General features: G+C 45.9%; 1 protein-coding gene across 1 annotated transcript in view; it reads right to left on the reverse strand.

The window, feature by feature from the left end:
- Window positions 1-26,477, reverse strand: part of TESK2 (testis associated actin remodelling kinase 2) — an 81,408-nt gene that overhangs the window by 26,536 nt on the left and 28,395 nt on the right. The window contains 2 exon segments of the mRNA XM_038760139.1: window positions 10,419-10,467; window positions 22,297-22,418. Of these exon segments, the coding sequence (XP_038616067.1) occupies window positions 10,419-10,467; window positions 22,297-22,418 (171 nt within the window).

Genomic DNA, 26,477 nt, shown 5'->3' on the forward strand with positions numbered 1-26,477 from the left:
AAACAAAGGAGAACAGGAGCTACAAATAGAAGGCTCAAACCCAAAATTGCGTTGACTTGTTACGACTTTTCAAACTTAAAAAAAAAAAAATCTAACGGGATGCCATTAACACCCCTCTTCCTTAAATTGTGTTACACTGGACAGCTGGGCTCTCACCTAGAATAAGGATGATTTCTTTCTGCGCCAGAAAGTCTTCGAGCGTCAAATACTGGATCGTTTTTTTCGAATAAGCCTGGCTTCCTCGATTGATGGCACATACTGTGCGCCTACCAGGTATGAGCGCTGCATTAATAATAATGATCATATTAATGATGACCTTCTGATTCCCAGGGCTGTGCTCCGTGCCTCGGTTACCTCATCTGTAAAATGGGGATTAGGACTGTGGGCCCTATGTGGGACAGGGCCTGTATCCAATTTGTTAAGTGCTTACCATGTGCCGAGCACTGTTCTAAGCGCTGGGGGGGATATAAGGTGATCAGGTTGTCCCACGTGGGGCTCACAGTCTTAATCCCCTTTTACAGATGAGGTAACTGAGGCCCAGAGAAGTTAAGTGACTTGCCCAAAGTCACACAGCTGACAAGTGGCGGAGCCGGGATTAAAACCAAGCCCTTACTCTTTCCATTGAGCCACGCTGCTTCATTAAGCGTCCCTGCCCTCCATGAGTTTAACGAGGAGAGACAGACGCAAAAAAAACCCCAACCCATTTACAAATGAAAGTATGAAGAAGGCCACAGCAGAATAACTAAAAACGCCGGTTAATGTACAGATGCAAACTGATGTACTTGTCTGCTGTGTGACCTTAGGCAAGTTCACACCACCTCACAGGCAGCACGTCACTTAATAGTAATGATAATAAAAATGATGATATCTGTTAAGCGCTTACTGTGTGCCAGGCGCTGTACTAGGGGCTGAGGTGGATACCAGCAAATCAAGTTGGACACAGTCTCTCCCCTGTGTGGGGCTCACGGTCTCAATGGTATATGTACTTCCCAAGCGCTTAGTACAGTGCTCTGCACACAGTAAGCACTCAATAAATACGATTGATGATGATGATGATTTTACGGACAAGGTAACGGAGGCATGGAGGAGTGAAGTGATTCGCCCAGGGTCACACGGCAGACAAGTGGCAGAGCCGAAATTTGAATCCATGACTTTCTGATCCCCAGGGCTGTGCTCTGTGCCTCAGTTACCTCATCTTTAAAATGGGGATTAGGACTGTGAGCCCTATGTGGGACAGGGCCTGTGTCCAACCTGATTAACTTGTATCTACTCTCCCGCCTCCCGCTCTGCCCTCAGCGACTGAAGGGGGAAGGACACTGAAAAATTCTCCCCAAACCATTAATTTTCCTCTTGATTTTTTAAACCCACCACGCAACTTTTGACCCCAGTGGCTATTCCTGTTCTTTATTTTATTCCTGCTAGCTAAAGAATCACAGCAACGACGAAGAAACGGCAGAGGATCGGAGAAGCTCAGACGGGAAACGTACACAAAATGTAAACCTGGCATGTGAGACCTGCTCTCCTATGGAAAGTTAGTGAGCTACTGATAGAAGGGCAATCTGCATTTTGTTCAATCCCTGCAGACACGAGGAGAAACAAGCAAGCCCTTGTTTCAAATATCAAGTTTGTCTTTAAGAGCTGGCCAATTACTACACGTCTGTTTGCCTTAGCCCATGGATGTGTTGCAATAACCTTAACGGTAAATCTTCTAGGTGCACACTGTTGCTTTTCAAACCGAAGGATTCGGTGACCTTATGAACTGAAAACCATGCTCTCCTCAAAAGATAAGGCTCAGATGAAAAGTGACTTCTCTTTGAACGGAAGGCCCGAAGAATGGCAGCGGAGAAAAATAAAGAGTCCTCCTGGCTGAGGCGAGCCACCCGGAAAACCGTGCCCCGGGTCTACAAAAGGGGACTTCTCTTTCCGGCTCTGTTCGGATATGTGTTGACAGGGAAAACTCTCTTTTGAGCAGAAAATTAAAAATAAAATCCGGAATGAGCTGGTTGCTATGTGACACCGGGTTGCAGCTTCTGGGGACGCCGGGGCCCAGTATAAAATGATCTACAACCCAGCTTTTTCTCTTCCATTTTTCTCTTCCTTTTTCAGGGAAAACACAGAATTCTTAAACAGGAACCCCCGAAGAGGGAAGCAGTGTCCAGATTCAGCAGGATCGCCAAGATTACACATTCTGTTCGGAAATATGGAAACTCCTGAATAAGGAAACCCAGGAAGGAATGGCTTTTTGCTCAAGACTGTAAAACCGTGTAGCAACGGGGAGGTGAAGAAATGAAACCAGATAAGGGTACTGCTCTTGTTAAGAATGGTCTCCCTTCCTCCTGTCCCCAGGAACTTGTAGATTGTGGGGGTAACATTATGGTTTTCAGTAACATCTTGAATAAGTTTTTCCAGCAAGACAGTCCCATTCATCTGTAAGTCCCAAGCACCACAATAATAGTAATAATGGCACTTATTAAGTGCTTACTATGTGCAAAGCACTGTTCTAAGTGCTGGGGAGGTTACAAGGTGATCAGGTTGCCTCACAGGGGGCTCACACTTTTACTCCCCATTTTCCAGATGAGGGAACTGAGGCCCAGAGAAGTCAAGTGACTTGCCCAAAGTCACCCAGCTGACAGTTGGCGGAGCCGGGATTTGAACCCATGACCTCTGACTCCAAAGTCCCTGCTCTTTCCACTGAGCCACGCTGCTTCTCGCTCCACAATGCACGCAAGGGGAGGTGGTGTCTGGCCTCCATTAGCCAAATGCATCACTTTCCAGGAGGAGAGAAGCTCTCTCTCAAAGGAAACTCTATGTTTAAAGCAAACCATTTAATAGAAGCAGGACAGCTCGGCAGAGTGAACTGACGGACAGTTTTGGCTGGTCCAAAGCGGGCCTGGAGCTCAGTGAGCTAGACACCCTTAAAGGAAATGTCTAAATATTTCTGCTGTTCCACCACTTCCCCCCCGTCCAAGTTCGCAGTCAACTGAGCAACTGAAATAACCTAGCAAGAGGCAAGCCCTCTCTCCCTGAAGTCAGACTACTCTGGTTTGACGGAGAGGATCTTCCTCGCACATTCCGTGCTGCTGGGTTTCCAGAGCAGGGTCACAGGCAAACGAAGAATCATTTCCTTCCAAACAAAGGAGATGCGACTTAGCATTTGATTTCAGGAATTTCACCGATGACAGTCATCTGAGAAAGGTGTCGTTTCTGTAACCCGCTACGCGACGGACGCAGCCGCCTCCTTGGAGAAAGTGACAGAACTCTTCCATTATCCGGAGGGATGGACTACCAGATTCCTGTTTCCTCAAACTGCTTGGGGAGTTACTAAAAATATCCCGGGGAAACATGCGTCTCAATTTCTCCAGAGATTTTGGAATAAAATGCTTGGATTAAACACTACCACACAAAAAAATGCACAGAGTCCGCCTAACCCCAGAGCCAAAGTAGGTGCCAAAAATGAGCTTACAAAAGTAACCTGAAGCTTTCCACACCGGCCAGGCGAAAACCCAAATGTACTGAATGGCATATCCCAGCGGTGAAATGAACCGAGGCGCCACACTGTAGCCGGTTCTGTCTGATCCGTCTCAGCCTGTGGAGGGGCCAAACACTTGCAAACCAACAGCGGGAACAACAACAACAACAACCACCATCCCGTTAAGGTTCACCTTGGAAACAGGAATCTGAGGTTGGCAGTCACTCCACACAAATAATGGACGAGTTTTGTTACTTTACCCGGGGAGTTGATTTCGTCATCGTGCGTCTTGTCAACTGGGGCGTTCGGGGGGAGAAAGTATGCAGAGTGATTTGGAGGCAAGACAAGTTTCCTTCCCCTTTGCTCTTCTGAATATCCACGGAAGGCACGGAATTCTCAAGCGAACCAATTTAAGGAGAACGATGGTCTGTGCGTTTACATGTTTCCCCACGAGTGCAGAGAAGAGCACTTGGATTTTCTGGGCTATCTACTCCTTTAGAAAGTGTTTTGGAGAAAAACAAAAAATTGGGAGCATTGCCATTAACTGTATCATACCAATGATTCACTCAGCCCACTACTCGGCTTCCAGTGGCGGCAACGGGATTAACGATAATAATAATTGTGATATTTGTTAAGCACTTACTATGTGCCAACAGCATAGCAAATGCTGGGGTAAATGCAAGACAATCAGACTCCACATGGGGTTCACAGTCGAAGGAAAGACGATAGCTACTGAATCCCTGTTTTGTAGATGAGGGAACTGAGGTACAGAGAAGTTAACTGCCCAAGGTCACACAGCAGCTAAGTGGAGTAGCCGGGAGTAAAACCCTCTTACTCCTAGGCCCGTGTTCTATCCACTAGGCCACACTGCTTTTCTTGACGGTCTAGGAGAGCAATAACCAGAACAAGTCAGAACTTGAGAGGTTTTACTCTACCTCTAGCTTGCCAGAGAAGAATAAAGTATTCCTAGCTCACCAGAACCCTTTGAAGGCCTGCTCTGACCTAGTAAAAAGATAGCACCATTCCTTACCTCTCACCCAGCATAAAACTGCTGGCTTTTTGCAAGACTGCTTTAAAACGCACCCTCTGAATCACCACCTAAAGTCTCCGTCTGAAGTTACCGAAGGGCAGAACTGTGTAGGTTTAAACCACACTATAACACAGACCAGATCCTTATTAAAGACAGAAGGTCGTTCAGTGGTAATCCTCTATAAATATGAGAAGAAGCCGCAAGTCACTGGAGATGTGTTCTTTGCATCTAAAGTTGCCCTGAAGGTGGATGGAAAGCACCCGGCTGAACGATTGTCTTACATTTGTACTCTGTGTTGGCGAGAGAGTTTCTGACTCAAAAAGGTGGCCATTCCCTTATTGTAACTGGAAAATGGCTTTGTTGAGACCAAACTGTAGAACCTTCTTTCATTTTTTTTAAGTAGAGTATCGGTCTTGTAAATAATTATCCATCCAAGCATCTCTTTTAAACTGGCCTTCTCCACCTATATTAGAAGCTAACTGAATTAAAAAACAAATAATCAGCATTCCGTTCTCTTTTAGGGTATTTTTTAAGCGCTTACTATGTGCCAAGCATGTTAAAAATAATAATAATAATGATATTTCTTAAGTGATTACTAGGTGTCAGGCACTGCACTAAGTGTTGGGGTGCTTACAACCAAACTGGGTTGGACACAGTCCCTGGTCCTGCATAGGGCTCAGTCTTCATCCGCGTTTTACAGATGAGGTAACTGAGGCCCAGACAAGTGAAGTGACTTGCCCAAAGTCACACAGCTAAGTGGCAGAGCCGGGATTTGAATCCAGGACCTCTGACTGCAAAGCCCGTGCCCCTTCCACTGAGCCAAGCTCCAAGTGTTGGTGGCAATAATAATAATGGCATCGACTGAGTCCTGTCTTTAATAATAATTAAGGTGTTTGCCAATAAGCACTTAATATGTGCCCAGCACTGTACTAACTGTTTGGGTGGATACCAGATAATCAGGTTGGACACAGTCTTCATCCCATATGGAGAAGGGAGTAGGATTTAATCCCCCTTTTATAGATGAGAAAACTGAGGCACAGGCAAGTTAAGCAACTTGCCCAATGTCACAAGGCAGGCAGTAGATGGTATCTATTGAGCACTTACTGTGTGCAGAGCATTATACTAAGCGTTTTCAAGAGTTCAGTTCAACAGAGTTGGTAGACACGTTCCCTGCCCAAGAGTGGTGGAGCTGGGATTAGAACCCAGCTCCTCTGACTTAGAGGTCCACGCGGCCTACCCGACGGCCAAGGAACGGTCTTCCAAAACAGCTGACATGAAAGGAGGAGGAGTAGAAATTAAATCGATCATGGTCTCTAGACGAGGTCAAGAGCCGATCAGGGAGGATTGGGGGACTGGCCCATCACCGGCCTCACACGTCACATCCAGAGACTATAATAATAATAATAATGATGGCATTTGTTAAGCGCTTACTATGTGCAGAGCACTGTTCTAAGCGCTGGGGGGGATACAAGGTGATCAAGTTGTCCCACGTGGGGCTCACAGTCTTAATCCCCATTTTACAGATGAGGGAACTGAGGCTCAGAGAAGTTAAGTGACTTGTCCAAGGTCACACAGCAGACATGTGGTGGAGCCGGGATTCGAACCCATGACCTCTGACTCCAAAGCCCGTGCTCTTTCCAATGAGCCACGCTGCTTCTCCTGCAAAACAGATGTGCAAACAGCCTGCCGATCTAAGAGCAAACCTCCCAGGCAAGTCAAAGGCCTTACTGTGAGAAGCAACATGGCCTAGTGCATGGACCTGACTCCCAGCTCCTCCACCTGTCTGCTGTGTGACCTTGGGTGAGTCACTTCACTTCTCTGGGTCTCAGTCACCTCATCGGTAAAGTGAGGATTAAGACTGTGAACTCCATGCGGGACAGGGACTGTGTCCGACCTGTTTAGCTCGTATCCACCCCGGTGTTTAGTACGGTGCCTGCCACATAGTAAGCGCTTAATACCAAAGCCACATAGTAAGCGCTTAATACCAAAGTTATTATTCTGGAAAAACCCTGCCAGCCTGTCTGGCCAACTCAAACTACAGCCTCGCAGGTTTGCATACCGGCCTTGACGGTTTCCTCTGGCCGCCTCTCCAAAACACCAGCATTCCAGCACATGAATGCTAATTCAAACTTAATTCACTGCTAATTCAAATTCAAACTCTTCTCAAAGCTAATTCAAACTCTCCTCAACCTCCCCCTGAGGTAGGGCTACCAGAACGGTAGGCTCAAACTTACTAGCAACTGCAATTGACGGTTTCCCGCTTGGAACAGTCCAGGGTATTGTTACCCTGTGAGAGAAATTCTTTCGAATAAGGGTGCTTATTCATCTGCCTATTTAAGGAATTGTATTCCAAGATAGGTGTGGCCTTGAGGCTTCCCTATAATCAAGGAAGTTATTAGCTTTTATCACTGTGAACAAAATCAAATAGTCTCCGGCAGGAACTTTTACTGCTGGCCTTTGATGTATGCATTTTGGGAATACAAAAAGGTCATTCAAAGATTAGCTTTAGCCACGTATGGAGGGGTCACGTATGGAGGGGTCACGGAAATGACCAGTATGTGAACACCAGTCCCTTCTGCCCTGTAGATATATATATATATATATATATATATATATATATATATATATATATATATATAAATACTACTTCATTTGCTCTATTAAGTTCGAGCTCGTTGTGGGCAGGAATGTGTCTGTTTCCTATCATTCATTCAATTGTATTTATTGAGCGCTTACTGTGTGCAGAGCACTGTACTAAGCGCTTGGGAAGTACAAATCGGCAACATATGGAGACGGTCCCTACCCAACAACGGGCTCACAGTCTAGAAGGGGGAGACATACAACAAAACAAGCAGACAGGCTTCCTGTTACATTCTACTCTCCCAAGCGCTCTGCACAGTGCTCTGCACATGGTAAGCGCTCAATAAATACAATTGAATGAATGACTGCTCCGGGCACTTCTGATACAGAAACTTTGGGATATTGTTGAAGTTGGTACCAAGAGGAATCACTACCCTTTGAACGCCAGAACAGCAGAAAATCCCTTGTTCGACATCCTGCAGAGGGTGAGGGCTCTTGCAACATTAAGTAAATTAATAAATAAAAATTTTAAAATGTCCCCCCACCCAAAAAAGCTAACATACACAATTCTTAATTAAGGAGTGAGAGACACACCATTTTTACAGGCAAGCAGCGTGGCTCACTGGAAAGAGCATGGGCTTTGGAGTCAGAGTTCATGGGTTCAAATCCCCGCTCTGCCAACTGTCAGCTGTGTGACTTTGGGCAAGTCACTTCACTTCTCTGGGCCTCAGTTCCCTCATCTGTAAAATGGGGATGAAGACTGTGAGCCCCCATGGGACAACCTGATCACCTTGTAAACTCCCCAGTGTTTAGAACAGTGCTTTGCGAATAGTAAGCGCTTAATAAATGCCATCATTATTATTATTATTATCATTTATCGATAAGAAACAAATCCACTCCCCTAAGCGCCAACTGCTTTTGGTAGTGACTTTTGTAAAAGTTCCTAGCAACAGACAATAGGTATTTGGGACTTAAAGTCAACATGAAAAGCAGGAGGGCTTAAAGTGCAGATGACTGATTACAGTTTTTTATATATCTGACACACAGCAAGCTGGGATCTGGGGTGAAGTCAGAGCTTCTGGCAAATTCATTAACAAACTCAAAGCTTGTGCAGAAACAATCAGAAAGGGAGTCTGTGGAGCTCTCTGAAAATCTGAGCGGCCTCCTGTCTGGAATGGTTCTGGGTTTTTACAGTGCTTTTGCACTATGGGTAAGTGGGGAATGGAGGGAAATGTATTTTCCACCTGTGAATGGCCCGGGAATCAAATCCTATTCGGCCGCCTGTGGAATGAGATCCAAAGAGGAAACGCTGCATTTAAAAAGGAAGATATGAAAACTACGAAAATCGTCCAGCCAGACTCAGGTGGTGAAATTTTCACCGATTTCTCGCATACACACGTCTGGGGCTTCGGAAATTGAACATACACCTTGGAAAAGTTGGAGAACAATCATGCATTTCTCCTCAGAAATGGCTCCTGCACAGATAAGTTCATCAGCACCAAATCCTTCTACCTCTACTCACTCCTTTAGCCGGTTCCCTGACTTTCACGTTTCGCACACTGGCAAAAACCAGACTGTTGTGAAGCAGCATGTTAACCGGGCCATTTAAGCTTTACACTGACGTTCCAAATCCACTAAATTCTGGGCATGGAGCGGCAACTGAAATGATTACTAGGGCTTTGATCACCGGGCCAATTTACAATGAAAAACAACTGCTTCGAAGACCCGGAGTTCCCAAACGGAGAACGCGGCACGAAGTGAATGGCCTGAATGAACTATTAAAGATGGAGGCACGCTTCCCAAAAGCAACCCTGCCGTTATTGGTACTTACCACGTGTAATTTTGCTAGGTCACGACAGAAGGTGGAGGAAACAAGTGGAGAAATGACAAAAACCCAGGCCGGGGGCCTTCCACTGCCACACAAGACAGAAAACTCATCCGGGCTTGAGGCTTTTCACTAGGCAGGGCTAGATCGTTCGGGTCTCTGGGGTCGTCTGACCTGCTCTAAAGCCCCCTCTCCCACCAGGGACTGGGGGTCAGGGGTCAAATTATCATGGCAATGCGATAAGAGTCGACAGTCTCTCCAGTTTACCCTTCCAATTTCTCCTTCTTCCAGACCCAGACCCACGTGCCTAGGTTGTCAGAAGAAACCAATGCCCGTATCAATCCCCATGGTGTGGAGAGCACAACACTGGGCTGCTAAATAAATAAATAATAATAAATAAATAAATATTTATTTATTTATTTTACTTGTACATATCTATTCTATTTATTTTATTTTGTTAGTATGTTTGGTTTTGTTCTCTGTCTCCCCCTTTTAGACTGTGAGCCCACTGCTGGGTAGGGACTGTCTCTATATGTTGCCAACTTGTACTTCCCAAGCGCTTAGTACATTGCTCTGCACACAGTAAGCGCTCAATAAATACGATTGATGATGATGATGATGGGTCCTTGGGGAGCTTAACCGGATGGCCCCAGAGGTGATTTCTGCCTTCAGGGATGCTGTAATCTAATCAGGGAGACAGTAGGCATAAACTGAGGTCATCCCTATGGACACAAGTTTTTCTTTTTTTTTTTTTTAAACTTCCCCACAGGGATTCTTTGAGGGAGACGGAAAGTTTCCACAGAAACCTTGCTTTCGAAAGAAGCCAGCCATTAAGTCAACAAGCACGTGCTGAGAGTTCACTGCAACAGAGGGATTTGAACCCGGATTGACGGAAGAAGCGGGTCACTGGCACATACTGGGAGCAGTGCCAGGAAATAGATCACACACAAAACCCCAACAGGGATGCCTGACACTCTGAGCTGCCCCAGGGAAGGAATATTCAATCAATCGTATTAATTGAGCGCTTACCCAGTGTAGGGCACTGTCCTAAGCACCTGGGAGAGTACGGCCCAACGGAGTTGCGTTCCCTGCCCACGAAGAGCTTACAGTCTAGAGGGGGAGACAGACATTAATAGAAATAGATTAATTACAGATATGGAGAGAAGTGCTGGGGGGTTGGGAGGGAAGGTTGAATGAAAGGGTGAATATTTCAGTAGTTTCAATGCTGCAACCTGGCCTGCTCAGTTGGTTCACCGGAGAGGAGCATCGGTCGAGGGGGAAAGGAAAGGCCTTAACTTAGATGGGGCCTTTTCCAAGGTCTAAGCTCATGGTGTGATCCAGTGTCCCCCATTTTTGGAGAACAGTAGCACCAATGTTTCAGCACAAACCCCCACCTATATTAAGGGTGTCCGAATATAGGAGATCTGAGAGTCAAATATTGCGCCGTAAACTGTGCTCGAGGAAAAAAAAAAAGCCAAAGAGCAGTGCCTTCAAAACCCTTCTTGGATTCTTACCTCTGTGAGAGCGTGCAATTGTCCTTGATGTACACAAACCCCCATGAACCTACAAGACAAAAACATGGGGACTTTTAGGCAATGGGAAACAGAAACAAACACAAATATATTTTCCCTTGTTTGATTCCCCAGTGCTCCTCCGTCAGTTCTCCCAAGCGAAATCCAAGCAAGGGCTCAGTGCAGTTTAGATCATGGCGACTTCAGGCTAAAATCATTTGAGGACCTCAGTCAATCAATGGTATTTACTGAGTGCTTACTGTGTGCAGAGTGCTGTACTAAGCGCTTGGAAGAGTACACCACAACGGAATTAGGAGCCACATTGCTGGCCCATAACAAGCTTAATTACTGTACCCTTGGGAGATTATAACACGAGCTCATCTCTCATCTAAAGGGGGAGACAGACAGGTAAATTGCTAATAATAATGATGGTATTTGTTAAGAGCTTACTACGTGCCAGGCACTGCACTAAGCACTGGGGTGGCTACAAGCAAATCAAGTTGGATACAGGCCCTGTCCCCTGTGGGGCTCACAGACTCCCCATTTTATAGATGAGGTAACTGAGGCACAGAGAAGTGACTTGCCCAAGGTCACCCAGCAGACAAGTGGTGGAGGCAGGATTAGAACCAATGACCTTCTGACTCCCATTCACTCATTCATTCAATCGTATTTATTGAGCTCTTACTGTGTGCAGAGCACTGTACTAAGCACTTGGGAAGTCCAATTTGGCAACATATAGAGACGGTCCCTACCCAACAGCGGGCTCACAGCCTAGAAGGGGGCTCACAGTCTGGAAGGGCCGAGTTCTAGCCACTACGCCACGCTGCTTCTTGAATAGTCTTGGCGTCTCTATATGTTGCCAACTTGTATTTTGCAAGTGCTTAGTACAGTGCTCCGCACACAGTAAGCGCTCAATAAATACGATTGAATGAATGAATTTCCAGGTTTCCTTCCCCCATCAGATGCCTGAAAGAGGATAAGTTTCCTCTGGATATGGACTTAGAAACCCCTCTAAGGAACCCCTCAAAACTTCTGGCTGGCCAGAGACACCCCCACACTGCCATGGGGAGCAGGCTAGGCTGCTACAGAACCCAGCGTTTAGTACAGTCCCCAGTCAGCGCTCGATAAATCCCCTGAATTAACAAGATTAGAACCCAGGTCCTTCTAACTCCTATGCCCGTGTTCCATCCACTGGGCCATGCTGTATCTTTAACTGCGAGGGCTCTAATACTGTATCAATGGCACAACAGTATTGCTCTCGGGTCAATCAATCAAGCGTTTTTATCAACTGCATGCTATGTGCAGAACACTGTACTAAGCACTAAGATTGGAAAGAGTAGCCCAAACCTCATTTCCACTGAGACGGAGCAATGAGTCAGGGACTTGATTCATGCATTAAACCTTCAAAAGAGCTATGAATCTAGACTTCCAAATACGCAGGGGCTCTTAACAGAGTTTATTAACAATTACACTTTTCAGAAATTCTGAGCCAAAGTAACATTTTTTGTCAAGCAGTTCCCTGGAAAAGGAAACAGGAAATCCAGGGTCATTTATTACTCTATTTCACTTGTAGATATTTACTATTCTGTTTATTTTGTCGACGTGCATCTAGCTTTATTTCTATTTATTCTGATGACTTGACACCTGACCACATGTTTTGTTTTGTTGTCTGTCTCCCCCTTCTAGACTGTCAGCCCACTGTTGGGTAGGGACCGTCTCTATGTGTTGCCAACTTGTACTTCCCAAGCGCTTAGTACAGTGCTCTGCACACAGTAAGCGCTCAATAAATACGATTGAATGAATGAATGAATGAATGAATGCAGATTTGAACCCTAGGGACTGTTAAGACTGTCACGCTTGCCTTTCCACACAGATCTTTAAAAATCCGTTTTTCATAAAGCTGCATTATTCATCCATCATTAAAAATGCTTTCACTACCAAAGGAGAGCATAACAGTTCAAACAAGTTCACAGTTTTTCCTTAGACATTTAACGAATGAGACAGAAAGGAAACTGAAAGGCAAAAATGAATACACCAAGGCACTAAATCTATCGGTCCCAAATGTTTGGAGGAAAATGAGCGATTTTACAATTATTGTCTAAATACAATTCTAGGACAGAGAAAAAAAAAAACCCACACGCTTCTCTACCTTGAATCACAACTGTCTGAGCTTGGAAGTCTGAGCTCATCCCACAGGCATTTTCTTTATTTAAAGAAAATTTGAAAACCACATTGCTAAAAATTGCCAGGCAAGAGACAAAACCCAAGTTCCCCGAAAAAAGGCAGAGTCGGGAATACATTAATGGGCTCTTAAAACAAATTCAAGATTTGGGATGGGCTTCGCCAAGGGGAGTTTGGATGACAGCACAACCCAGATCCATTTCCCTGTTTCCCTAATGCCCTGGGGAAGTGTGAACTTCTTAATCTGAGGGAAAATGTAAAATGGAAGAAAATGAGAAGTTAAGCCTGTTGGTTTTGTTTTACTCCTCTGGCTGGTGTCTGGAATTAGAACTCCCCCAAGTGTGGGTCTCGTCTGTGCCTCCTTTCAGCTGAGACTATATTCCTCAGGCGTAGAGTGGGACTTGTTTTCATTTAAACCCCTAATATCAGGGGGTGACTTCAGAACATTTGGCTACCCTGAGGCAGGGGAAAAAAAAAATTTACCGACCTCCTACTGTTTCGTATGACATCACACTATGTTGCATGCGCATATGTTTTGTATGAAGTTGTCCCAAACCCCAAAACACTTACATACATAACCTTATTTTAATGCCAATCTCCCCGACTAGACTGAAAACTCCCTGGGGGTAGGGATCAGTGCTCACCAACTCTACTTAACTGTACTCTCCCCAAAAGTTTAGTAGTGCTCTGCCCACAGCTAGGTGCTCAATAAAAGCCACTGATTGACTGATTGATTTCACGGCTCAATATGTCCCCGGGCTTCACACGCTTAACCTTGCAAACAGGGACGGGATGCCTTCTTTCCACCCCAGAAGGGAGAAAACAATTAAAATCTGCTTTCCTCATAACTCACCATAGGGAACGGGTCAAACGGGCTGGCTTCACAGGCCTTGCAATTATCTTTTTTTAAAAGTGACTTTTGTTAACCGCTTACTATGTGCCAGGCCCCATACTAAGCACTGAGACAGATACAAGCTCCTCAGGTTGGACACAGTCTATGTCCTATATGGGGATCATGGCCTTCATCCCCATTTTACAGATGAGGGAATGAGGCAGAGAGTGGTAAAGTGACTTGCCCGAGGTCCTGCAGCAGGCAAGTGGCAGAGCCGGGAGGTTGGGAAAGAGTCTTGAGGAGATGAAGAAGTGAGACCTGTCCCACAGACAAACTCAAAGCAGGGGGACAACCCAATCCATCAGTCAATCAATCGTATTTATTGAGCGCTTACTGCGTGCAGAGCACTGTACTAAGCGCTTTAGTACTTGTACTAACCCAAGGAGTAAGGCCGAGAGGGGATCGCGAAAGGGCCGGGAAAGAAAGGAGGAGGCTGGGAAGGAAAACCAAAGATGACAGCAGAGAACAGAAAACTGACAATTTCAAGGGTCTCAGCTCATAGTCTGTTTAATAACCATAAAAAGAAAGAAGTGTGGGAAGAACATGACGTTAGCTGAGCTGTTGCCGATGAGAAGCGGTGAGATTCGTCAGGGAAGAACAAAGGAATAAAAGAGATTAATCTTATTTGGAGGGGTCTGCACATCAAATTACATGTTCCTAGCAGAACTGATTAACCAAAAAGCCTGCTTGCCCCCTGAAAACGGATATTTCTCAGTATTTCGGGCCGCCTCCAGCAAGCTTTTCAAGGTTTGAACTCAGTCTTTTGTGAGCAAACTGTTTTTAGCACATTCTTGGGGGACTTCTGCAGAATGAGGAGAGGATTTTTCAGGCCCACATCCAAAAGTCAGAACTAATAATACTCCAAAAGATATTATGTAACAAGCAGCTCACAGAGATTTGAGACATACGGAGTGGAGGAGGCAGGGGTCCGCTACACCCGACGCAAAGAGACGGGCCTCGTCTGAGGGAGGCAGATAATGCCAGTTTGGGAGAAACACGTTGCCATCCGTCGCAGAGAAGCCAAGGAGACCGACAAACTATGGTCTCCAGCTTTTTCAAAAGAGCAATCTACTTTGTCCTAAGGAACAAAGGATGGGGGGCGGAAACAAAACAAACAAGAGTTCTGTTACAGGAAGTAAAAACTATGCAAGAGAAATTTTGAATTTATTAGGCTGCTGGAAAGTCACCGGAGAAACAGTATAAGGGAATAGACTCATCTTGGCCTTATAAAAATCCTGCTGGCAATGAAGATCAGAATGCAAGTATAAGCAATTTTAGAAGCAAGTTAGAAGACCCGTTAAAGGACTTCAGATTTCAGTCAGTCAGTCCATCGTATTTATTGAGCTCTTACAGTGTGGAGAGCACTGTACCAAGTGCTTGGGAGAGTACAATATAACAACAGACAGGCACATTTCCTGTCCACTTTAATTCAAGAAAACCGAGGGCCAATTAAATCTGTCCAATACTTGCAAAGTTTCATTTTCCCTTTGAAAAGGATAAGGATCAGCCCAATAACAAAGATAGTTGGCCAAATAAAATGACAGAACTGGTAACACTCCCTTTAAAGTATTAAGGGAGTTAAGGAGAAGACGTGTGTCCTTGTGGAAGGATCCTGTGAGTCTGGGAGTCAGAAAACCTGGGTCCTAATCCCAGTTCCACCACTGGTCTGCTGTGTGACTTCGGGCAAATCACTTATAACTTCTCCGAGCCTCAGTTACCTCATCAGTAAAATGGGGATTGAGACTGTGAACCTCATATGGGACAGGGACTGTGTCCAAACTGATTGTCTTGTACCTACCCTGGCACTTAGTACATTGCCTGGCGCATAGTAAGCACTTAAGTTCTTTGTGGGCAGGGAATGTGTCTATTAATAATAATAATAATAATAATAATAATAATAATGGCATTTGTTAAGTGCTTACTATGTGCAGAGCACTGTTCTAAGCGCTGGGGGGATACAAGGTGATCAAGTTGTCCCACATGGGGCTCACAGTCTTAATCCCCATTTTACAGATGAGGTAACTGAGGCTCAGAGAAGTTAAGCGGCTTGCCCAAGGTCACACAGCAGACATGTGGCAGAGCCGGGATTCAAACCCATGACCTCTGACTCCAAAGCCCAGGCTCTTCTCCACTGAGCCACACTGCTCCTCTAATAATAATAATGATGGTATTTGTTAAGCGCTTACTATGTGCAAAGCACTGTTCTAAGCGCTGGGGGGATACAAGGTGATCAGGCTGTCCCACGTGGGGCTCACAGTCTTAATCCCCATTTTACAGATGAGGGACCTGAGGCCCAGAAAAGTGAAGTGACTTGCCCAAAGTCACACAGCTGACAATTGGCGGAGTCAGCATTTGAACCCATGACCGCTGACTCCAAAGCCCGAGCTCTTTCCACTGAGCCATGCTGCTTCAGCGTGTCTACTGTTATACCGTATTCTCCCAAGTGCGTAGTACAGTGCTTTGCACATAGTTAGTGCTCAATAAATACAACTGACTGACTCAAATTCGAAAGAGTGAATGAAATAGCATTTTTTAAAACTGCATAAAAGCAATCTATGACTCCCCTTCTTAAGGCCCCACGCCGAAAAGCAACTGAGGCCATTCACTCCAGTGGTAGCCCCTGAGTGGGGCTCAGAACCCACAGTGAGGAGCAGAAGCCGTGCCTCGGTGGTCCGGGTGGAACCGATAACGCGGGAATTAACAGAAAATGAAGGCGAATTCCCCTGGAAGCGGTGCTCAGGGGCCCAAGTGGATTTTTCAAGGTAATCTGGAGGCCCTCCTGAAATTGCTTCTTCAGGAGATGGGCTCTCTCAAGGAAGGGACTTCAAAATCTCTCTTTTCAAATGAGCGGCGTATTACTGTCTTCTTACTCTAAAGGTGGGTACCAAAAGAATTCGGGAGGATGGACTTGTGAAAGAAAGAGTCGACTGGTCTTTGCTCGGAGCACCAGACAAAGAGGATTGCGAAGGAAACCTGGGTCAGCCCTCCCCCCTCTAAACCTTGCTAAAGTCACGGGGTGATGGAAGCAAACACAGAGTGCGGAGTTGAGTTACTGGTCTCCGGCTGAAGGCAGCCTCCGATAAACAACCTTATTCAAAAGAGGGACAAATAATCCGCCCCGGAACTGGAAAAGATACTTCATTACTATTTTTAAAACTGATAACTTAATGGCATCTCCTGATACAATTCCCCCGGCCCTGAAAAAGAAACCAGCCACCTCACCTGACCCATCTTTCCCCTTCCAATAAGAGGTTTGCGGAGGGGACGGGGAGGAGGGAGCCGGCTGGTGCTCCATTGGAAAGTGTTTCCGACTCTGTTGTAGTGTCCTCTTCCAGGCGCTTAGTACAGTGCTCGGCACACAATCAACACTCAATAAATACGATTGATTGGTTATTCGATTAATGTCTGTCTCCCCCTCTAAACTGTGCTTGCGCTGTGGGCAGGGAACATGTCTACCAACGTGGCCTAGGGATAGGATAGAGCACAGTCCTGGGAGTCAGGAGGGCCTGGGTTCTAATCCCGGCTCTGCCACTTACTTCATCATCATCAATCGTATTTATTGAGCGCTTACTATGTGCAGAGCACTGTACTAAGCGCTTGGGAAGTACAAATTGGCAACATATAGAGACAGTCCCTACCCAACAGTGGGCTCACAGTCTAAAAGGTGGAGACAGAGAACTAAACCAAACATACTAACAAAATAAAATAAATAGAACAGATATGTACAAGTAAAATAGAGTAATATGTACAAACACATATACATATTTACAGCATATAAACATATATACATATATATATATATATATACATATATACAGTAAGTAAGACACGTCTGCTGTGTGACCCTGGGCAAGACACTTCACTTCTCTGGGCCTGTTACCTCGTCTATAAAATGGGGAATAAAACTGCGAGCCCCATGGAGGACAGGGGCTGTGTTCAACCCAATCTATTTACATAAGCCCAAGCGCTTAGTACAGTGACTGGCACCTAGTAAGCGCTTAGCAAATACTACTATTATTATTACTCTCCCAAGTGCTTAGTAGAGTGCTCTGCACATAGCAAGTGCTCAATACATGAGACTGATTGATTGATCCAATGTCTCAACACATTATAGCAGTGGCAGAGGGGGGCTGGGCATTGGTTGGGGTTACTTAGTAGGTGCTTTCTGCGGAGCAAGGCACAAGATTGGGTGTCTACCCCTTCTGTCGTGAACCCATGGAAACCCCTCATTTCTTTTTGAAGATCATCTGATAGTGGAAAGAGCTCAAGTTCACCAATCCGGAGCACTGGCTCCGATTTACAATTTGCTGGGAACCTTGGAACAGCAAGGGGGAGGTGGGGTGTGAGGACAGGAGAGGGCGTAAGCCCCTTGCCTCAGTTTCCCCCATTAGAAACGGGGCATAATACATGCAAACTAAGAGCAACCACACAACAACGAGGCATCTGTATGGGAGCTGTTGGTGACATCAGACCATTAATCTTCCTTCCTCTATCGACACCACCACAACCTCATGACAGGGAGAAAAGGGAAACAGCGGACTGGTAGTCAAGTCAATAACTTTAAGACCTCACAGAAAATTTGCAAGAAGTTTGGGAACAGGGAAGGCGGTCTCCTATTGGGCTAGTGTGCTAGTTATAATACATTATAAACATCTAGTTATAATCTAGTTATATTATCTAGTTATAATACATTATAAACATTTTGTTTAGCCTTAGCAACAGAAGTTCCTGATTAGTGACACTCCTGACTGACAATGCCTGGGGCTACTGGTAGTGAGAGGTTTCTTCTGTGGTACTGATAAAAGTGAATGTGCAAGTGGCATATGAAATACATTATAAACAATTGTAAAACTCCTTTTAACTGGCAATTGGCCTGCGGGCTATTTAACACTCTGTATTGGAGACAGATGGCTTCAGCAGCATGGAAGAATATGCAATAAATTAAGTGTGAAGCCCTAATGGATAAACAGAGGTATTATCCTAAAGGAAGGGCAAGATGGGAGATTTTTTTAAATATATTAAAAAAAATCTTCAGTGTTTTGGGGTGAGATCAGAAAAGCAGTAGTAATTTGGGCAGGGGATTATAGAGAGAGGGGGGATATGCATAATAAGCAGGTCCATCACAAGATGCGTATAATGATGATTGTATTTGTTTGGCACTTACTCAGGGCCAAGGACCGTTCTAAACACTGGGACAGAAGCAAGTCAATCACGTTGGATCATCATCATCATCAATCGTATTTATTGAGCGCTTACTGTGTGCAGAGCACTGTACTAAGCGCTTGGGAAGTACAAGGATACAGTCGCTGACCCATCTGGGGTTCACTGTTTAAGTAGGAGATACGGAGAAGTAAAGTGACTTGTCCGAGGCCACCCAGCAGACACACGGCAGAGCCAGGATTAGAACTCAGGTCCTCTGGCTCCCAGGCTGTGCTCTTTCCACTAGGCCATGCTGCTTCTCTACGTCTACACACGTTCCTAAGATGTGCACGGCTGGCTAAAGGCATGGACACTCTGACCCAGGTTGTTGGTCAGGCCGGGTGATTCAATCGGGATGATCATGGAGTAGCGCCACTATTTTGTCGTCCCCCCACCCCCGAAAACTTCCCAGACTGAGCCCCCTCCTTTCTCTCCCCCTCCTTCCCCTCCCCATCCCCCCACCTTATCTCCTTCCCCTCCCCACAGCACCTGTATAAATGTATATACGTTTGTACGTATTTATTACTCTATTTAATTTGTACATATTTATTCTATTTATTTTATTTTGTTAATATGTTTTGTTTCGTTGTCTGTCTCCCCCTTTTAGACTGTGAGCCCACTGTTGGGTAGGGACTGTCTCTATATGTTGCCAACTTGTACTTCCCAAGCGCTTAGTACAGTGCACTGCACACAGTAAGCACTTAATAAATACGACTGATTGATTGATTGATGTGGCCAGTGCAGGCAGGGTGGGCCAGCGGGGGATTTCCACTACCCCCTCCTCCGTCCAAGAGAAAGGATCTGCTTGTTGTTGTACTGTCCTCTCCCAAGCGCATAGTACAGTGCTTCTGCACAAAGTAAGTGTTCAATAAATCCGACAATGAATGAATGAATGAAAGAAAGGAAGGAAGGCAGGGGCTCCCACTGTATCCTCCTCCAGCCAGAGTGAAACAAACACATACACAAGCTGGCCCCGGCCCCTCTTCTAACCAGGGGGGATGGTGTGAGGTGGTGGTTAGTACAGTGCTCTGCACACAGTAAGGGCTCAATAAATACGATTGAATGAATGAATGAATGGTGGCATACGTTCTCCCTTTCCGAATGCCGCTGTGACTATGACTGTGGCTGCAGCTGTGACTTGAACTCTGAGCCACGAGGAGCCCGAAACTGTGCTCCTCTAGTCACCATGCCCTATCCCTCATACTGCATATAGTGTTGCCAATCCTTTTTTTCTTTTATAATTGCTTTTGGGTTTTTATTGTTTCTCCCCTCCTTTGGGCCTGTCCCCCGTCCCCTCTCCCCCTACCTCATACTTTGACGATGAGCCTCCTGGGAGTCAGGAACTGTGTCTAAGTTTACACTTAGGTCTTTTCGCCCCCCACTGCTCAGCACAGTGCTCTCCACAACATATGCATTTAATAAATATAATTTTTTAAAAATTACTACTACTATTCGGGACTAGTCATACATGGAGATTGTCCTTTGCTTTATAAACATATTTATATTTCTATAAATATGTGGTAATCCTATCCTCTAGAAGAGAAGAGACAAGAAGAGAACCTGGGAATGTGGAAAAAAACGGAACTGAAGAGCGACATCCTTTCTCACCATGGCCGGGGAAGGAGAGGTTGGAGAACGGAGGAATGAAAAGAAAGAAAGACTATGTTCTCGTGTGAAGATGAAACCAGAAATACAGAATAAAGAGCTGCCACCTTGACTGCTTGGTACTCCTCCGAAGCATCGAACGGGAAAGGAAAAATAATACAGAGGGAATAACAAGGCTCAGCATTCACAACACTTCCCCCAAAAAACAACCACAATATGCCCTGAAGAATCCTGAACAAGGCCCCTGGAGACTTCAAGATTCCCAAATAGACCAAAGGTATAGGAATAGGAACAGAACCCAGTAATTCTGACCTAACCACGAGACCACAAACACCTGGATGAGGGTCAAAACTGAAGGAAGAAGGGCCAAGCAATGAAATAAAGAATCTGAATAGCCAGAGACTAACAAAAGATTCTCCCCAAAATAGCCGAAAGTTAGGTTCTGAGAGGGCAGAAAACGAAAGGGACTGCTGAAGAGGAAGAGGAAAAATTCTTCTTCGAGAATGAACCAAAAGAATCAGACAGATTCACATGAAACGTGACATGAGAGTCAACTTGAAACAAAATGAGGAGCAACAAACTCAGTTGGGGACATCATCTTTTCCCTTTCTTCTGTGTTTCACTGTACTGGGAGAGATACCTCAGGCTATAGCTTGCTCGAGAGAGTTTTAAGAGTAGCTACAGATTGGCAGCCAAAATCCAGACTGCTTCTCCATTTCTCAGCCCCCTTACTCATCCTAATTTTTCCGAATTTCGGGGGGATGCATTTTTCTGAAGGGATAGGAGGATGGTTGGGCGGGCGGGAGGGGAGGAAATCACCAGTAAGTGCCACTCCAGCAAGGCAAAGACATTCAGTGTGAAGAGGGAAGAGACACAGAGCAAGAATCAGTTCTGCAGGCTTCTAAAAGGAATAGGCGAGTGGAGCCAAAGAGGAGTGGAACCCCACGACCACAGACCAAGTAACCTGCCCAAGGTCACATAGCAGATAAATGGAAGAGCCAGAAGTAGCGCCCAATTCCTTCTGACTGCCAAGTCTGTAATCTAGCCACTAGGCCAGGCTGCTTCTCAAATTAGACCCTGTGGATTCATAGGGGACCCCCAGGTAAGTCAGGTGGCTTCTAAGTCCAGCATTTCAGATCCTCAAAACTTACACTTTGCTAAAGTCCCGAGAGGGCTGAAATGAGAAAATACCCCAGGTCAGACCCAGCTGATAGGCGGAGGCAGTGACAATAACACTTGGCGGTATCAAATCAAACTTGTTCTAATTCTTAGCCCTCTCCCAACAACTGGTGTCCCTGAACTGACGGTGAGCTCCCCAGGCTCAAGAACAGTTAATAAACCCCCCTCCGAACGGAGCTGGGTAAGGTCAAATCGGATCATTCCTCCTCCAGAAACTGTGGCTCTTCCTTGTCATGGGACTGCTGCAAAAGATAACAGCAAGTGACTTGCCTGGGTTGTTTTGACTTTCATTTTCACTTTTAGGTTTGATAACAGCCCTTATAAAAACATTAAAGGGAGTTCCATGAGGGCTAAAGTCTCCTCTCAGATGAAAGATCACCTTGGCATTAAGAAAATACTGTTGGAAAATGCGGCCCCGCGTAAGCGAAGAGCTGTGGGGACTGCTTAGAGAGCTAGTCTTATTAAATATACTTGATGATCAAGAGAACGGAGGAACTTGAAGTCACCAGGTTGCCCTGTTTATAGTTACAACTTACGGTCTCTAGGCTGTAATCTCGCTGTGGTACTTTCCAAGCACTTAGTACAGTGCTCTGCACACAGTACGCACTCAAAAAATATGACTAAGTGATCGACTTATTGGCAGTTGCTCCCAAGGAAGCATCACTCCAGGAGAGAGAGAGAAAGAGCAGCTAGGACCAAGCCAGCCTTCCTTCCTTTCAGCTGCCACTGCTACTCGGGCATTCCTAACTCGAACTCGGCACTGTAGCCGGCCGACCTGCGCACCCCACAGCGGACCGTGGGGCTGGTGCTTGGAGGGACCGGTACCTCAGGATGTTGGGATGGGACAGTCTATTCATGAGCTGGACCTCCTTCAGCATGTTGGCTCGGTTGCTGCTTAGGGTGTTCATCTTCAGAGCCATCACTTGGTCGGAAACTCGGTGTCTCACCTGCAGAGCGAGCGAGAGCGGGAGGGTGAGACGGAGGGGCCGGCTGCCTGAGAGGTGCTCGCCTCCCTCCCCCGCCCGCCCTCCCCCCCCCATGGCAATATGGGTCCAAATCTGCCCGTCTTAACTCAGGATGCGGGCATGAGGCAGGAGGGCTCTCTCCCTGCGATGGCAGTTGATGCAGTCAGTCAGTCGATCGTATTTATTGAGCACTTACTGTGTGCAGAGCACTGAATTAAGCGCGTGGGAGAGCACAATATAACGATTTAACAGACACAGTCCCTGCCCACAATGAGTTTACAGTCTAGAGGGGAGATAGACCATCACATAAATCTCAGATATAATAATAATAACGGTATTTGTTCAGCACTTACGATGTGCCAAGCACTAAGTGCTGGGGTAATAATAATAATGATGGCATTTGTTAAGCACTTACTATGTGCCAACCACTGTTTAAGCGCTGGGGTAGATACAAGGCCATCAGGTTGTCCCGCGTGGGGCTCATAGTCTTCATCCCCATTTTACAGATGAGGTAACTGAAGCACAGAGAAGTGAAGTGACTTGCTCAAAGTCACACAGCTGACAAGTGGCGGAGCCAGAATTAGAACCCATGACCTCTGACTCCCAAGCCCGGGCTCTTTCCACTAAATCACAATGCGTCATGTACATGAGGGCTGTGGGGCTGGGAGGGTTGATGACAAAAGGGAGCAAATCGGGGCGACACCGAAGGGAGTGGAAGAAAAGGAAAAGAGGCCTTAGTTCAGGGAAGGCTTCTTGGAGGAGATGTGCCTTCGATAAGGTTTTGAAGGAGGGGAGAGTAATTGTCTGTCAGATTTGAGGAGGGAGGGCATTCCAGGCCAGAGGCAGAACGTGGGCCAGAGGTCGGCAGAGAAAGAGAGAGACGAGATCGAGGTAGAGTGAGCAGGTTGGCATCAGAGGAGCCAAGTGTGTGGGCTGAGCTGTAGTAGAAGAGTAGCGAGGTGAGATAGGAGGGGGCAAGGTGACTGAGCTCTTTGCGGAAGGCTCTCATGTCTGCACATAGTAAGCGCTCAATAAATACGATTGATTGATTGATTGATTGATGTCCAACCTGATGACCTCATAATGACTCTAGCGCTTAGAAGAGTGCCTGGCACATAGCAAGCGCTTAACATAAAAAAAGATATGGGCACATCTAGCAAAGAGACAGAAAGGGAAATGAGGGGACAAACTAAGGTTAGGGCCTCATTGCCAGGGCTGTTTGAGGGAAATGCTTAGCACAGTGTTTTCAGCTTTTCAGTCCAAGTTGAAAGAGGTTCTGATGATTTCCTTTTGGTCGATTCTGAAGTGCATGATGGGACCATCAGGGGCGAGGGACCAATGGTATATACGACCAAAGCTCCCTTTCAAACCACAGTAGCCCAGCCCACATCCCTGACAAGTCCCCAGCAAAACACGGTGCAGTGTTGTCATATACCAAGCACACCTAAATAGAGGAAGGTGGAAGCGACTCAAACGAAATGCAGGGAACACTAGCTTCAGGTCTTATTACATGCATTCGTATTTATTGAGCACTTACTGGGTGCAGAGCACTGTACTGAGTGATGACTCTATAGTTACCGATGCCTATCGGCCTCCAAACAATTGTACTTATCCAGGGGTCAGATTATGCGTGACCAGTAAGGCAAGGTCATTCAAACGTGAACACACAGGAGGGGCCTACCCACTTGGCATCATTAACTCTAATCAAGATGACTAAGTGAATGTTTTCTTAAACATTTCTTACTCTTTTTGGTGCTGGGTATTATCACCCCACCCAGGACTCAGTTGGGTCCATCAGTCAATCAATGGAATTGATCAGAAACCACAGCTCTTGGGGAAGACACCCTGGCTTCAGATGAGAACCATTCCCCCCGACCCCCATCCTTGCCCTAGGTCAAATAATAATAATAATAAAAATTGGTATTTGTTAAGCGCTTACTATGTGCAAAGCACTGTTCTAAGCGCTGGGGAGGATACAGGGTGATCAGGTTGTCCCACGGGGGGCTCACAGTCTTAATCCCCCTTTTCCAGATGAGGTAACTGAGGCCCAGAGAAGTGAAGTGACTTGCCCAAGATCACACAGCAGACATATGGCAGAATGGGGATTCGAACCCATGACCTCTGACTCCAAAGCCCGCGCTCTTTCCACTGAGCCACGCTGCTTCAAAGTTACCTCCTCCAGGCAGCCCTCCCTGATTAAGTCACTGCACTATTCTCAGCCAACTCAGCACTTGTGAGTCACTTTATGACTTTATTGGTTTATTTGTCCACTCCATAGATTCACATTCCCTTAACTACTTTGTTTTATGTATCCTAACCTTACTAGACCATGCCCTGTCTCTCGCTTTTTTTGTACAGTTCCTAAGCACCTAGTGATGTCATCTTCCTGTACAGCCCACTACATATAGGAAACCCTCAAAAACAAGAACAATGCTATATGTTACTTCCTCTGTACTAGTTTATTATCTGTAGAAACAAGGAAACATCCAAATCGCTCAGAGAAATCCCCATCTGAGGACAGAGAAGGGTAAAGTGAATTACTGAGTTAGAGTGACTTCCAAGAACAAGAACACGAAGGTAGGAACAACCTAAAGCCCGTTGCTGGGTAGGGACTGTCTCTATCTGTTGCTGAACTGTACTTTCCAAGCGCTTAGTACAGTGCTTCCCCCTTCCCAGCCCCACAGAACTTATGTACGTACCTGTAATTTCTTTCTAGTAATATCTGTCTCCCCTTGAGTCTGTACGTTAGAGAAGCAGCGTGGCTCAGTGGAAAGAGCACGGGCTTTGGAGTCAGAGGTCATGGGTTCGAACCCCCGCTCCACCATATGTCTGCTGTGTGACCTTGAGCAAGTCACTTAACTTCTCAGAGCCTCAGTTCCCTCATCTGTAAAATGGGGATGATGACTGTAAGCCCCACGCGGGACAACCTGATCACCTTGTATCCCTCCAGCGCTTAGAACAGTGCTTTGCCCATAGTAAGTGCTTAACAAATGCCATCACTATTATTACGTTCATTGTGGGCAGGGAATGTGTCTGTCTATTGTTATATTGTACTCTCCCAAGAGCTTAATACAGTGCTCTGCACACAGTAAGCGCTCAATAAATACTACTGAATGAACGAAAGCCCAACCAAGAAAAGCCCGCCGCCCAATTGTGGAACCTCTCTGACTTGACATATTCATTTACAATTGATTGGCTACACAACTGGGAATAATTTCAGGAAAAATAAGGCAGCCAACCAGGGTTCAGGATCCAATCCTACGTTTGCCACTTCGGTCCTGTGAGAAAATGGGTCCAGTCCAATTTGCTTCTAACCATTCCAGGGCTTGGTTCGGTGCCTGGCAAATAGTAAGCACTTAACGAATACCACAATTACTAAAACGGATTCTGATTTGCAACGCTTCGGCTTCACGCAGCTTTCAGGAACCGGATGTGTCACTGTGTCCAAGGGCTTACCGCATTTCAACAGGCAACACTTAGAAATGGGAACCCCAAGATGTCGTCACACAGCTGGTCCGATCTGCATCTTTCCGTTCTCTCCGCAGGAGAGAGCGGTTTCTGGGTCTTTATCTACGACTTCCAAATCTACCTCCTGACCGGACCACTCGCCTCATTTACAACCACTTCCTGGCATCTTAACTTCAACAGGCTTTGCTTTGGGCTTTTTAGGTTTTATCCGCACCTACAGATAAACGTCACTGTCGATGGCATCATCCAACCCCTTTGGGAGCTTTCATTCTAAGATCACGGTGAATGCCCTGAACCTTAGTTCTGAGTCATTCTGCAAGCATCCTGGGATCAAAACGAAACAATGACACCCACGAGTTCTCTGACTGAGCTGATGGAATATCCTCTCTTGCTTTAATTCATTTTCCTGTAAGTCAGGTTTAATAAGAGCTGCCGATGAGAACAAGCTTGGAATCAACACGTGTTGTCTGGTCCAGGTCTCAGGAATAGTGAGAGCAAGGGAACCAAAAAAAAAAAACTGAACGACACGGAATAGATGGCTACCGTCCTACCTTCCCAGGTCAAGAAGGGCGA

Source organism: Tachyglossus aculeatus, chromosome 18 (genome assembly GCF_015852505.1).
Source record: "Tachyglossus aculeatus isolate mTacAcu1 chromosome 18, mTacAcu1.pri, whole genome shotgun sequence".
Taxonomy (NCBI): Eukaryota; Metazoa; Chordata; class Mammalia; order Monotremata; family Tachyglossidae; genus Tachyglossus; species Tachyglossus aculeatus.